We start from the raw sequence: 12,770 nt of genomic DNA, 5'->3' as shown, positions 1-12,770 counted from the left end.
CTGGAATAAGGGAGGCAACCATTCAGAGAAAACTTATTTTCTTGAATATGAATAAATGCTCATATTTTTTTCTTATCCTTATTTCCATTTTGCAAGGAAACCTGACTTTCTTTATCCTTCTGATTGCATCATATTTGTTCTCAAAGAATGTCGAGTCAGCAAACATGAAACTGAAAATTTATCCATTTGGCAATGTGACCTGCCAGTTGATGGACATGAATTTATATAAGTAATTGAGGTGATCACCCATGTCAGTCAGCAATACACTAAATATGTTTTCAGGCTCAATGAAGACTAACCATTTAAGATCAATTGTACACCTATAAAAATGACCTCAGTAAAGAATATGATGTGACACATGTGGGAAGCTTGGTAGTGAGGACACTGGACTAGCGATGAGGGAGGCTAAGGTCTTACCTGGACTTGGGCACTGGGGGCCGAGGGCCTCGGGGCGTTCTCCTGGGGCTTCACAAATCCATTGCAGCGAGGGTTGTTGAGTCCATTGAGCCAAGTGTCTGGGTAGCCACCCTGTCGGAGGCCGTCAGTTACCAGGTGGAGGTACAGTTAAAAATTGTGAATTTTCATCAGCGAAACAGAATCTCCTCATCACTGCCTCTGCTTTTTGTGTATGCAGGCTGGTGATGCTGACATCCAGACCATAATGTTCACTGTCAGTAGCTCAGTAATTCTTATTTAAAAACACTTCTTGTCTCCTGCACTAATAATAGTATATAAATATTGTAGTGACATGATACTTTAGGAACATTAAGTAATCACGGCAAACTAGCACACTATAAAAGAAAATAAATAAACAACTTCATGGCCTTGGCAATCACCCCCACAACCTTCCCTCACCTTGGTGTCCAGGGGTGGAGACTTGAAGTCTGGCGGGATCTGCGTCAGCATGGGCACATACACATCCATCTCCTGGCCCTCACTATCCATGTGGCCGCCCAGCCGCTCCTTGCCGGCCCCAATGGCGGTCCGCTTGCCATTGATGTGGCCGTTGCCGTTGCAGGTGAGGATGCGGGGCTGGGAGGCCACGCTGCGGTACTTGATGATGTACACGGTGATGAGGACGATGAGGAGCACAAACACAAACGCCACTGAGCCACAGATCAGGTCTGGGGTGGAGGTAATGGTGCAATTAGACAATGGTAACTCAATCTATCTAATCCAACTTAATTTTTTTAAGGTTTGCCTCCAATGTAAAACTACACTTATGGTAAGCATCTCAAGCAAATACACACTGTGCCTTTTGAAATATAATCAGTACAGAATAAAACCTAAGCTAACTAGCCATCAAACACTAAAGCTAAAGACACACATAATATTTCTGGGGAGATGTCTGGGGGTGTGGGCAGGATGGCAGGGATGGTGGCGGCCAGCGGCTCTGTTGTGGCGCCACATCCCGTCACCGTACAGCTGCGGATCCTGAACCAATACTTCGTGTTTGAGACAAGACCCCCAACCTGAGGAAAGGAGGAAAAAACATTAACACTCCTCTTTGCCAGAATGTACTCTCAATATGAGCAATAATTGAACAGCTTTCTGTAATACATTCACTACACAGTTATTTTGCACTTGATCATGTTGACATATCCCCTTTACTATTGGCATTCCTAACTTCCCCTGTCCTTCCTTACTATTACCAGCCTCCTCTATCCTCCAATACCATAACTTTTTCTGTTCTTCCACCCTCTTTCTCTCTGGATAGGATTCCCCTTGCGGTTGTTCAGTGCAACACGATTGATTCATTTAAAAACAAATCAACTGCCATTTCTTCCACCTTGATATTCGCTATAGAAGAAATGCTACGTTTCTGTGCTCATTTGGTGTAGCCTCACTTAGGTTTAAGGACAGTCCACCTAATCTAGAACATAAGGTCTGTGTGGTCTGAGTATTTATGTAGATCTATGTAAACCTCTCCCTAATTACAGCCTCTTCCTCTCTTCCTTAACCTTCCCACACTTTTCTTTCATCCTTACCATGCCAACATCTGCCTCTCCGTCCACCTCCTGCACCTCCCACTTGGACAACGGCTTCGTCTTGTCCAGAGTGAAGAGGATCTCGTACTTCTTGATGCCGTCCTGTGGGCCGTCAGGCGTACCCCACTTGAGGCGGATGGTTGAGGCATCTGTTGGCTCGTACCGGAAGTCCTCTGGGGCCGAAGGTACTGCGCAGGGAGAGTTTGTTCAGTAGGGGAGATGGTAAAATGAGACTTTATGATGTTTTATAGAGTTATGATTAAGTTATTCAGCAGAGTACTGTGAAATCTCCTCTTCCTCATTCTGTAAGTTACAAGCAAGAGCCACATACACATACGCCCTTTTCTCTAACACACACACACACACTTACAGCTTCCCATCGTCATCGCCTGCACCGGGGGGCTGTACTGGCCAAACACCTTCTCAGACTCGTGGGCGCGAACGCTGAACTCGTACGTGCTAAACGGCTTGAGTCCACTGATGACTGTCTCGGGAGTCTCACTGCGGAAGGACGTGAAGGGTAAACAGTTAAAGAAATACTACAACGTCGATTATAGTGTACCACAAGCTCCTTCCTTGCACCTTGAACCAGTCAGCCTTTCCTTTTCCTTTTCCTTCTGCTCCTCTTCCTCCTCTGTTTTATCTTTTTCCTTCTCCTCCTCTTCTTCTTTTCCTATTTCCTCCTGCTCCTCCTCTTTTTTTTATTTTTTTCTCCTCTTCCTCCTCTGTTTTATCTTTTTCCTTCTCCTCCTCTTCTTCTTTTCCTATTTCCTCTCCTCTTCCTCCTCTGTTTAATCTTTTTCCTTCTCCTCCTCTTCTTCTTTTCCTATTTCCTCTCCTCTTCCTCCTCTGTTTAATCTTTTTCCTTCTCCTCCTCTTCTTCTTTTCCTATTTCCTCTCCTCTTCCTCCTCTGTTTAATCTTTTTCCTTCTCCTCCTCTTCTTCTTTTTCTCTCCTCTTCCTCCTCTGTTTTATCTTTTTCCTTCTCCTCCTCTTCTTCTTTTCCTATTTCCTCTCCTCTTCCTCCTCTGTTTAATCTTTTTCCTTCTCCTCCTCTTCTTCTTTTCCTATTTCCTCTCCTCTGTTTAATCTTTTTCCTTCTCCTCCTCTTCTTCTTTTCCTATTTCCTCTCCTCTTCCTCCTCTGTTTAATCTTTTTCCTTCTCCTCCTCTTCTTCTTTTCCTATTTCCTCTCCTCTTCCTCCTCTGTTTAATCTTTTTCCTTCTCCTCCTCTTCTTCTTTTCCTATTTCCTCCTCCTCCTCCACTCACCTGCACACGAGAGTCTCCTCAGAAGCCACCGAGGACAGCGTGACCTGCCGATACTTGACAGTGTAGTAGGACGCGCTCTCCTGCCCCTCCACTTGCCAAGACAGATGGATGCTGGTTTGGGAGCGTGGGTCGGCCTCCAGCTGGCAATGGGGAAGATGAATGAGGAATATAAACAAGAAGGGGAGAGACTTGTAGCCCATCCATCCCCATAATAGAAGTAGAGATGTTGAACGAGGAGGAGGAGGAGGAAAAAGGACAAGAAAAGGATGTGGAGGGAAAAGGAAGAGATGGAAAAAGAAGAAGAGGAAAGGAAAAAAAGGAGGAGGGGGAAGGAAAAGGAAAGGAAGAGAAGGAGATAAAGGAAAAGAAGAGGAGGAGGAGGAGGAGGAGAATAAGGAAGAGAAAGGGAGGAGGTTATTAAACGAGAAAAAAGAGAATGAGGAATATTAATGGTGAATAAATGAATGACAACCCAGAACTCCACGTCACCATCTATGATTGTATGATGTTTTAAGACTGATCTACTTAACTTAGCAAAATTAATGTATATAAAAAAAGTGTGTGATTGCAAGGAAAAATGAGCTTATCCACAAATTACTCCCAACTTAAGAATCTGGAAATCTACATCTACGGTAGCCTGAAGGGAAACACAACTACTTCTGAATTACCCGAAAAGTTTGTCTTGCGCTATTTTTTTTTTACAGCAAGGGCATTAAAGCAAAAAATCAACATAAAAACCCTGCTATTTTATTATTATTTTTGTTTACAGCAAGGGAGACATGAGGAATATTGGAGGAATGACAAGATTACAACTTACATGGAATTCTCACTCAATTTTTTAGATTTGACAGTAAGGGAAGATGGAGTGACAAAGAACCAGGATGGAGAGCAAGACCCACTCACCTGATATATGTTCCAGGAGGCGGTGGGGGGCATGGTGGTGTTGGGGCTGGTGGGGAGGGTGTGAATCATCTGCTCCGTTGCCCCACCGTTCCCATCGGCACTGTACGCCCTCACCTGCACCTCGTACCAGTCAGCCTCTGCAGACACAAGGATGGGTGGAGCATTAGTATCAACGAGATGCATTAGTTACACCTTGAACTGCCGCTTAAAGAAAATTAAAACAGGAGCTTTAGAGTGCATCAAAAGCCTTCCCTTGCACCTCACATCAGTCAGCCTCAGGGGAGTTTATAAGATTTAATATTTGTATCTTAAATTAGCATCCAAAATATTAGCTTTGTGGTGTACTAAGACACATCACCTGCATCTTTTGGAGACTTTTTATAAACTGCAAAATTCATCCTTTTATTTAATCCTAGGTGAATAGGGCCAAAATATGTAAAGGAACTAGACACACACATACTTTCTGATGTACATTCAATTCCTCCTCAGCGTCTCTCTTCAAGCTCTGTCTTTAAGTACATAATGAAGAGAGAAAACCAAAGTACTACAATAAAGTAAGTGAAGCCAGTCAACTCTACTGTCCGCTTACCCAGGTTGGTGATCGTATAGGAGCTCTGGTTGGGCTGGAGGTCGATGGGGCCCTTCCACTGCCTGTCCTGACGCCGGAACTTTAGTATGTAACCTTCCACCTCTGCCTTGCTTTCTGCAGGGAGCTTCCAGTCAATCTGAGGGAGAGGGAACATTGGCAGAAGTGTGAGCATGGAGGTAAAGAGGGATTTGAGAAATACAATAACAGTACCAACCCTCACATATGCAAGCGAAACATGGGTCTGGAATGAAAGTCAGAGGTCTAGAGTGTAGGCAGTGGAAATGAGTTATTTGAGGTGTGCTTGTGGTGTGAGTAGAATGGATGGAATGAGTAATGAAAGTGTGTACGTCTGTTTTGGAATGTGTCACAGGGGTGAAGGGAAGAAGTGTGGAGTGGTAAAGGAAGTGAAGCACTGACTTTAAAGTGGTTTGGTCACATGGAGCGAATGGAGGAGAGTAAGATGACCAGGAGGGTGTATATGAGTGAGATAGAGGGAGGGAATGTTAGAGGACGACCCCCAGTGAAATGGAGAGATAGGGTACAGGAGTACATTAGGGAGAGGGGGGGAAAGATCACTGAGAAACTTTGAGCAGGCAAAGAGGGAGTGCATGAATAGAGAAAGATGGAAACTCTTCTGCCATGGCCATCCCCTGGTGGGAGCTCCTATAAGCAGGCGTTGATGAGATGATGATGATGATGATGATGGAACAATTAAAAAACCTCTCCTTCACTTCTGGCAACATACAAACATACCCACAGATAGACAGACAGACAGACAGATATACACACACACACACACACACACACACACACACACACACACACACACACACACACACACACACCTTGATGGCCAGCTTATTAGCTTCGGGCTCAGTTGTGTCGTTGAGGACCCGAAGCGTGACCACAGGCGGCATCGGGACGTTCCGTGGGGTGCGGGTGGGCATGCGGAGGCGCGTCCACGACCAGTTGTTCTTGGTGGGGTACCCGGCCTTGGTGCCCGCCAGGACCTGCACCTCATACTTCTTGCCCGGGTGGAGGTCAGTGATCTCAAACTGGTGGAGATCTGCCGAAACCTGAAAGAGGGAGTGAAAGAGTGAGGGTTTGTGGGATGTGTCAGTTGTGAGGTCAGGGAGTATATGAGTATGGGTATGAATACTAGAGGAGTGTGGGATGTGAGGTCAGGGAGAGTATGTGGTGTGGGATGTGAGGGATGACAGTGAGTGGAATGTGAGGGGTAGCTGAGTGTGAGTGCTGGCATTGTGTGTGGGATGTGAGGTGAGTGTGTATGGTGTGGGTGTGAAGACTGGAAGAGGGAGTGTGGGATATGAGGGATGACAGGGAGTAGGATATGAGGAGTGACAGTGGGTGTGGGAGTATGTGGTTTAACAGTGTGTGTACTTCTTACCTATTTATTCTTAACTCTTAGTGCTTCTAAAGGACTGAGTCATGCTTGTAATGTTATGTATTTTAACCCGTTTCACCAAATAAGTTCTTAATTTGTGAATGCAACTAAAATTTGATTGCAAGTGTGGATATATGTGAGTGTGAGAGACTTCTGAATTTTTGTACCTCATTGACATGGTAGTAGTGGTGGTTGGGCTTCCTCCAGTGGATCTTGTAGCCCACGATGGTACCCTGAGCCTGCTCGGGCGGCAGCTTCTTCCAGGTGACCAGCAAGACCGTGGGGGAGGTCGGCGTCACCTGCACACTCGGGGCTCCTGTCGGAACTGTTGGAGGGGAGGAAGGAGGGATGAGCATGACTGGTGGCTTAGCTCAAATGGTTGTATTATAAGACATTTTGTCGTCCAAGAACACATATTAGACAAGGCTTTCGTATAAGTTGTGGGCATTTTCAGAAGTAGTTTTATGACCCTGGTGGTAGTTTGACCCTTCTTCTGCACCATGAACCTAAAGAAACACTCATTAGAACCTGACTAGCCCCTCTCTGACCTTTTGAAATAGCTGATGTGAGAAGCGAAAGTGTCTTATAATATCGATCATAGGGATAAAATGACTGAATTAGACGTCTCGCAATTTTGTAAAAAGACCGAAACAATACCATACTAAGATAAATATACCAAGAACCTTTGCCTGCCCAACATGGTGGTATAGATTGAGAAATGAAAATACTACCACCAACAATATTATCCACATCCCTCAAAGGTTTTATACTGTAAGTCTATCCATTAAAGTATAAATATGATTACTATTACTTTATCCATAACCACTTCTTGTTTCTGTGGCCATTGGGTTATGACTACTATGGTAAATAAAGACTCAAAACAATAGGAAAGATTATGGACAGGCCAGGGTGTGAATCATGCTTCCACGCAACAGCAAAACAAATATAAGCAAGAAACTGATCTACACTTCCACGGCTATCAATTTTAAAGTGTTTCAGGGACCAGGAACACAAAAAACAAATAAAGAAACAAGGTACCAAACCATACAGACTTTTCTTTTATGTCCTTAAGCTGCTTCCTTTGCTAAAGAATAACTAAACTAAATAAAATTAAGTCATGGCTACATACGAGTGTGTTTCATGGGTTAACAATGGCCAAAGACAAAATAAACCAACTATACTATATGGCTAACAATTGCCAGTCAAAAAATATGGACCAAAACAAAGCAGGGTATTATATTCTTGGGCCTGGCTTACCATCCTCGGGCGTGCTGAAGATGAGACGCTCCGACTGGTCCGAGGCAAAGTTGCTATACGCCCGGACATAGGCTGCGTACTTGGTGTTGGGCTTCAGGTTCTCCAGCAGGTGGGAAGTGTTCTGGGAGACAGCCTGATGCTCCAGCCCATTCGTGTCTGGGGAAGCGCACCGTTCATGTGTTACTCTCGGCTACATCACTTGCTTTATAGTGGGCAACATGACGGAAGGCAGGAAGAAGGAGAAGAATGAGGGGAAAAGAAAGAGGTGATAAACTAACACAAAAGAATAGAAAGAATGAATGAGGGAAGGAGGGATGAGACGAAGCAGAAGAAAGAGGCAGAGAGGCAATAAAAAGAAAGGACAAGGAGAATGAGAAGAAGCAAAAGGAAGAAGAGGTAAAAAGAATGAAGGAAGGATGGAAAGACAAGGAGGACTGGATGGGAACAGGCAACATAAGAGGGAAAAGAACTGGAGGGAAAGCTGCTTCTATGTTCAAGAGGGATGTGAGTGATCTGTCATTCTACTCAAGTGTGTCTAGAAGTATTAACTGGAAAGGGAGGAAAAAGAAAACAACATGAGTGATCTGTCATTCAAGTGTGTGTCTGGAAGTATTAACTGGAAAGGGAGGAAAAAGAAAACAACAGAGAGAGAGATGAGGAGGCCGAAAAATAGGAGAAAGTAAAGGAGAATGACAATAATGAAGATGAAGAGGAGGAGGAGGAGGATGAAGACAAGAGAAAACAATAGGAGAAAATGGAGAAAGGAGAATAGGAGAATAGGAGAAAGTAAAGGAGAATGACAATGAAGTAGATAAAGAAGAGGAAGAGGAGGATGAAGACAAAAGAAAAACAATACCAGACTGAAGAAGTGAATTAAAAAAGAACAAGAAAACGACACCAAGAACAGTGACCACAGCAATGTTCGAGGAGACAGAGAGCAAGAGGAGGGAAGGAGGGAGAAAAAGGAGGAAGAGGAGGATGAAGACAAAAGAAAAACAATACTAGACGGAAGAAGTGAATTAAAAAAGAACAAGAAAACGACACCAAGAACAGTGACCACACCAATGTTCGAGGAGACAGAGAGCAAGGGGACGGAAGGAGGGAGGAAAAGGAGGAGGAGGAGGATGAAGACAAAAGAAAAACAATACCAGACGGAAGAAGTGAATTAAAAAAGAACAAGAAAACGACACCAAGAACAGTGACCACAGCAATGTTCGAGGAGACAGAGAGCAAGGGGACGGAAGGAGGGAGGAGAAGGAGGAGGAGGAGCTCACCATATTCGTAGAAGTGAATGGAGTAGGCTTTGATCTTCTCCGCGGTGGACATGACGGGCTTCCAGGTGAGCAGGACCGAGGTGGAGGAGAGCACCAGAGAGCGAAGGTCCTGGGGTGGGTCTGGGTGGTTGTAGGACGAGTTGATGACTATCGGGGCCCAACTGGAGCTGTAGGGGGAAGGGAGGGAGCGAGACGAGTGTGAGATGTAAGTTGTGAATCATCCATAAAGTAATAAGTGAGGTGACTTTTTGGTGTTTTCGTATAATACATTTACCGTAAAAGAATGGAAGGAAGGAAGGAAGGAAGGGCAAGGGGCAAAGGGAGCAGTAGGTTGAGGAGGTGAAGAGGCAAGAGAGAAAAGTGGATGGAAGGAAGAACGAGGAGGATGAGAGGGAAAAGAAAGAGGCGATAAGCTGACACAAAAGAGTAGAAAGAAAAAATGAAAGAAGGAAGGAAGAAGGGATGAGACAAAGCAGATGACAGAGGAGGCAGAGAGGCAATAAAAAGAAAGACAAGGAGAATGTGAAGAAGCAAAAGGAAGAAGAGGTGAAAAGAATGAGGAAAGGATGGAAAGACCAGGAGGAGGTGGAGAGGTTAGGTGACACGGAAGAATGGACGGGAATGAGGAATAAGGAAGAAGGAGCAGCAGATAACTTACGCATATCCGGCGTCGTTGTGGGCGAGGCATTGGTACAGCCCTGTGTCGGAAGTTATGGAGTTCCTGAAGACGAGCTGGTTGGTTTTTGTCTGGCCGATGCGCCCCTCAATGATGACGGGCAGGCCATCTTTGTACCATGTGACCTGGGGCGGGGGGTGGCCGGAGACGATGCAGTCCAGCCGGGCGGTTTTGGCCAAGATAGTGTTCAGAGACTCGGGTGGGGTGAGGATTTTCGGGGGACTCAAGACGTCTAGCACTATTTCCTGCAGTGGGGACATGAAGGGGATTCAGTTGGGTTAGGTAGTAAATTGTGTAGAGTTTATGTATGTATATTTTCTAACCCATCCGCTGCAATTGGCATGGATTTGGTTTTCATTGGCAGCCTGGTAACATATACTCCCAGGTCTTTCTCTGCCTCTGTGGTGGATAGTGGAGTGTTTCCAATGCAGTATTGGTAAACTGGATATCCCCTCCCAAGGTGCATGACTTTACATTTTTCTTCATTGAATTGTAGCAGCCACTTTTTGTTCCATTCATGTAGCTTGGTGACGTCTTCTTGTAGGAAATCCAGGGTCAAGGGGTTAAGTATTTTGTGGGTTATGTCTAGCTCTATTTCCTGTGTTTGGGGCATGAGGGGAGTTAGTTGGGTAAGGTGGTATTGTGCATGGGTTTAGCTTCTATGTGCGGTGTTGTTGCTGTAGTAGTTGTAGTGGTTATGCTGTGTGGGTGAGTAAAAGGAGTGGTGGTTCAAGTTTTTGGAGTTATTACTGGCATAGTTTGTAATGGATTTTAAAAGTAGTGACCATAGCAAGAGTGATATTAGTAGTAGTTGTAATAGTGGTAGTAATATAAGTAACAGAACCAACATTAACTCCTTGACTGCAGATTTCCTACAAGAAGACATCACCAAGCTACAGAAATGGAACAAAGAGTGGCTGCTACAATTCTATGAAGAAAAATGTAAAGTCATGCACCTTGGGAGGGGATATCCAGCATACCAGTACCACATAGGAAACACTCCACTATCCACCACAGAGGCAGAGAAAGACCTGGGAGTATATGTTTGCAGGGTACCAGTGAAGGCCAAATCCATGCCAATCACAGTGGACAGGTTAATAATACCCTCAATACTGGAACAGTGAGGGCAATGGCAAGGGGCTGACCTGAGATATGGTGGCCTCGGTCTTGGTTGTGGGGTTGATGGACTTGGCGATGCAGATGTAACGTCCGGCACTGGTCTTCTGGACGCTGTGGATGGTGAGCAGACCGTAGCGGCCCAGCGAGACGCCCTTGCTCTCCTCCGTCAGGTCTTCCCAGCCCTCAACCTCACTCGTGTTCACTGGGGACACGCAAGGAGTGAAGGTTTGTTTTGCTGAACAGAACTGGCTACATAAAAACAAAGTCTAAAAGGGGCCAGGGGCCCCAAACCCTCCCCCTCACGGACATTCACAGGGTCTTCATATACAAACATTAACTGCTAAGGTATACAAAGGAAGGAATTGTGTTCTCAAAGCATTTTTACAAGTGTTGGATAAGCCATCATGTTTTGCTGAAAAACAAACAAAAAAAATGTCCTCTTCATGAAAAAAATGTACCATTAAAAAACTTGGTTTGGTGACATTCCTCAAACTAATTTCTTTACACTATCTCTTTACTTCTAAATGACAGAAGATTGTGGTTAGAAAGCAAACAAAATAAATAAGGAATACTCATTTAGATAACCACTTGCTGTCCCTGAAATATGGACAAAACCTTAAAAACCAACAAATGATTTAGATAACATCTTGCTGGCCCACAAATTAAAGAAAACCTAAAACATAACGACTGATTAGACAACTTCCTGCTGCCCTTGAAATATTAACAAAAACCTGAAAACAAACTAATGACTGATAGCCTCTTGCTTCCCCACATATCAAATTAAGAAAACCCCCAAAACATCCCTTGACTCACATTTTCGATGCCAAGAGATGGTGGGGAGAGGCAGCCCCGTGGCCAGACACTCCAGGACAGCCTCCTCGCCCTCCTTGACACGGAGGTGTTTCTTGGGGGAGAGGATGGAGGGGCGCCGGTAAGCATCCTCCTCCCCTCCCTCCAGCACGGTGACAGTCACGCCGCTGCTCCGACGCTCCTTGCCGAGGACATTGTTGGTCGCTTGGCACCTGCACCAGCAACACCGGGTATTGTGTTAGCAAGGACAAATAAATAAAATGGGTGTCTATAGTTGGGTTCCAAGCAATAATTTATATCACACAATTCTGTGACAATCAATCCCAAATCAATATTTAAACTCCATTTATTAACTATCTTTCATTGTTCCATTTGAGGGATGTGTACCTTTTAGGGTCACACACACAGCCTGCTGCAGCCTTCCCCCCCTGTATTAGCAAGGACAAATAAATAAAATGGGTGTGTATATTAATTCAAAATAGCAAAAGATCAAACAAACCCCTGTAATTACAACCCCAAAGCAAGATCTTATCCCAATTTAGCATAGCCAGGAATAAATAAAATAGGTTATGTATGGCAGTTCCATACAGTGTTAAAAGAAAAACTTAAAATCCCAAGTCTGGGTCTTGTCTCAATTTATAAAGTGGGACTCCAAAGAGCACAAGATTAAAGAGTTCCCATGCAATCCCAATCCAGATCTTAGAACAATTTTGTACGTAGAATAAGGTTTTGAAAAAGCATAATATCAATCCTTTTATAACCCATAATTCAGAGCTTACCTCAATCTGTACACCAGGGTTCCAAGCAATGATTTATATCACACAATTCCCTGACAATCAATCCCAAACCCAATAAGCTGACACAAAAGAGTAGAAAGAAAAAATGAAAGAAGGAAGGAAGGAGGGATGAGACAAAGCAGATGAAAGAGGAGGCAGAGAGGCAATAAAAAGAAAGAAAGGACAAGGAGAATGTGAAGAAGCAAAAGGAAGAAGAGGTGAAAAGAATGAGGAAAGGATGGAAAGACAAGGAAGAGGAGGAGGAGGAGGAGGTGGAGAGGTTAGGTGACACGGAAGAATGGACGGGAACGAGGAATAAGGAAGAATGAGCGGCAGATAACTTACGCATATCCGACACACACACACACACAAAGCCTGCCCCAGCTTCCCCCCGTCTGCCTCACCTGTATATGCCTGCGTCGGTGGCCTGCACTCCCACGATGTGCAGGACTCCTGAGAAGGGGGTTGTGTACCTGGGGAAGGATACTCGGGGTTAGGGTTATGGTCTTATGTGTGTGATGGATGGACGGGAGGAATGAAGGATGGAAGGACGGACAAATAAAGGAAAGGGCGAATGGTTTGACTGACTGATTGACCTTTTTTTTTTTAACGTCTACGGCTATAGCGCTGGTAGGCTTGCTTGAGGGGCCAGGATGGTAGTCGTCCTCAGCCCGTCATGGCGCAGGGCAAGTGTTTATAGTGC

General features: G+C 44.7%; 1 protein-coding gene across 6 annotated transcripts in view; it reads right to left on the bottom strand.

The window, feature by feature from the left end:
- Positions 1-12,770, bottom strand: part of LOC127008138 (protogenin-like) — an 83,626-nt gene that overhangs the window by 23,152 nt on the left and 47,704 nt on the right. For 5 of the 6 annotated variants that reach the window (XM_050879785.1, XM_050879783.1, XM_050879787.1 and 2 more), the window contains exons 5-20: positions 12,472-12,540; positions 11,295-11,503; positions 10,508-10,683; positions 9,345-9,607; positions 8,687-8,853; positions 7,413-7,568; positions 6,323-6,480; positions 5,596-5,826; positions 4,751-4,886; positions 4,162-4,298; positions 3,259-3,398; positions 2,359-2,489; positions 1,989-2,176; positions 1,328-1,472; positions 856-1,124; positions 418-528 (exon numbers count right to left, since the gene is read on the bottom strand). In XM_050879785.1, the coding sequence (XP_050735742.1) occupies positions 418-528; positions 856-1,124; positions 1,328-1,472; positions 1,989-2,176; positions 2,359-2,489; positions 3,259-3,398; positions 4,162-4,298; positions 4,751-4,886; positions 5,596-5,826; positions 6,323-6,480; positions 7,413-7,568; positions 8,687-8,853; positions 9,345-9,607; positions 10,508-10,683; positions 11,295-11,503; positions 12,472-12,540 (2,686 nt within the window). The remainder of the gene's footprint in view (positions 1-417; positions 529-855; positions 1,125-1,327; positions 1,473-1,988; positions 2,177-2,358; positions 2,490-3,258; positions 3,399-4,161; positions 4,299-4,750; positions 4,887-5,595; positions 5,827-6,322; positions 6,481-7,412; positions 7,569-8,686; positions 8,854-9,344; positions 9,608-10,507; positions 10,684-11,294; positions 11,504-12,471; positions 12,541-12,770) is intronic. The other variant, XM_050879788.1, reaches the window with a different exon arrangement.

The sequence above is a fragment of the Eriocheir sinensis genome, chromosome 37 (assembly GCF_024679095.1).
Source record: "Eriocheir sinensis breed Jianghai 21 chromosome 37, ASM2467909v1, whole genome shotgun sequence".
Classification (NCBI taxonomy): Eukaryota; Metazoa; Arthropoda; class Malacostraca; order Decapoda; family Varunidae; genus Eriocheir; species Eriocheir sinensis.
This window is presented reverse-complemented; position numbering and strand designations above follow the sequence as displayed.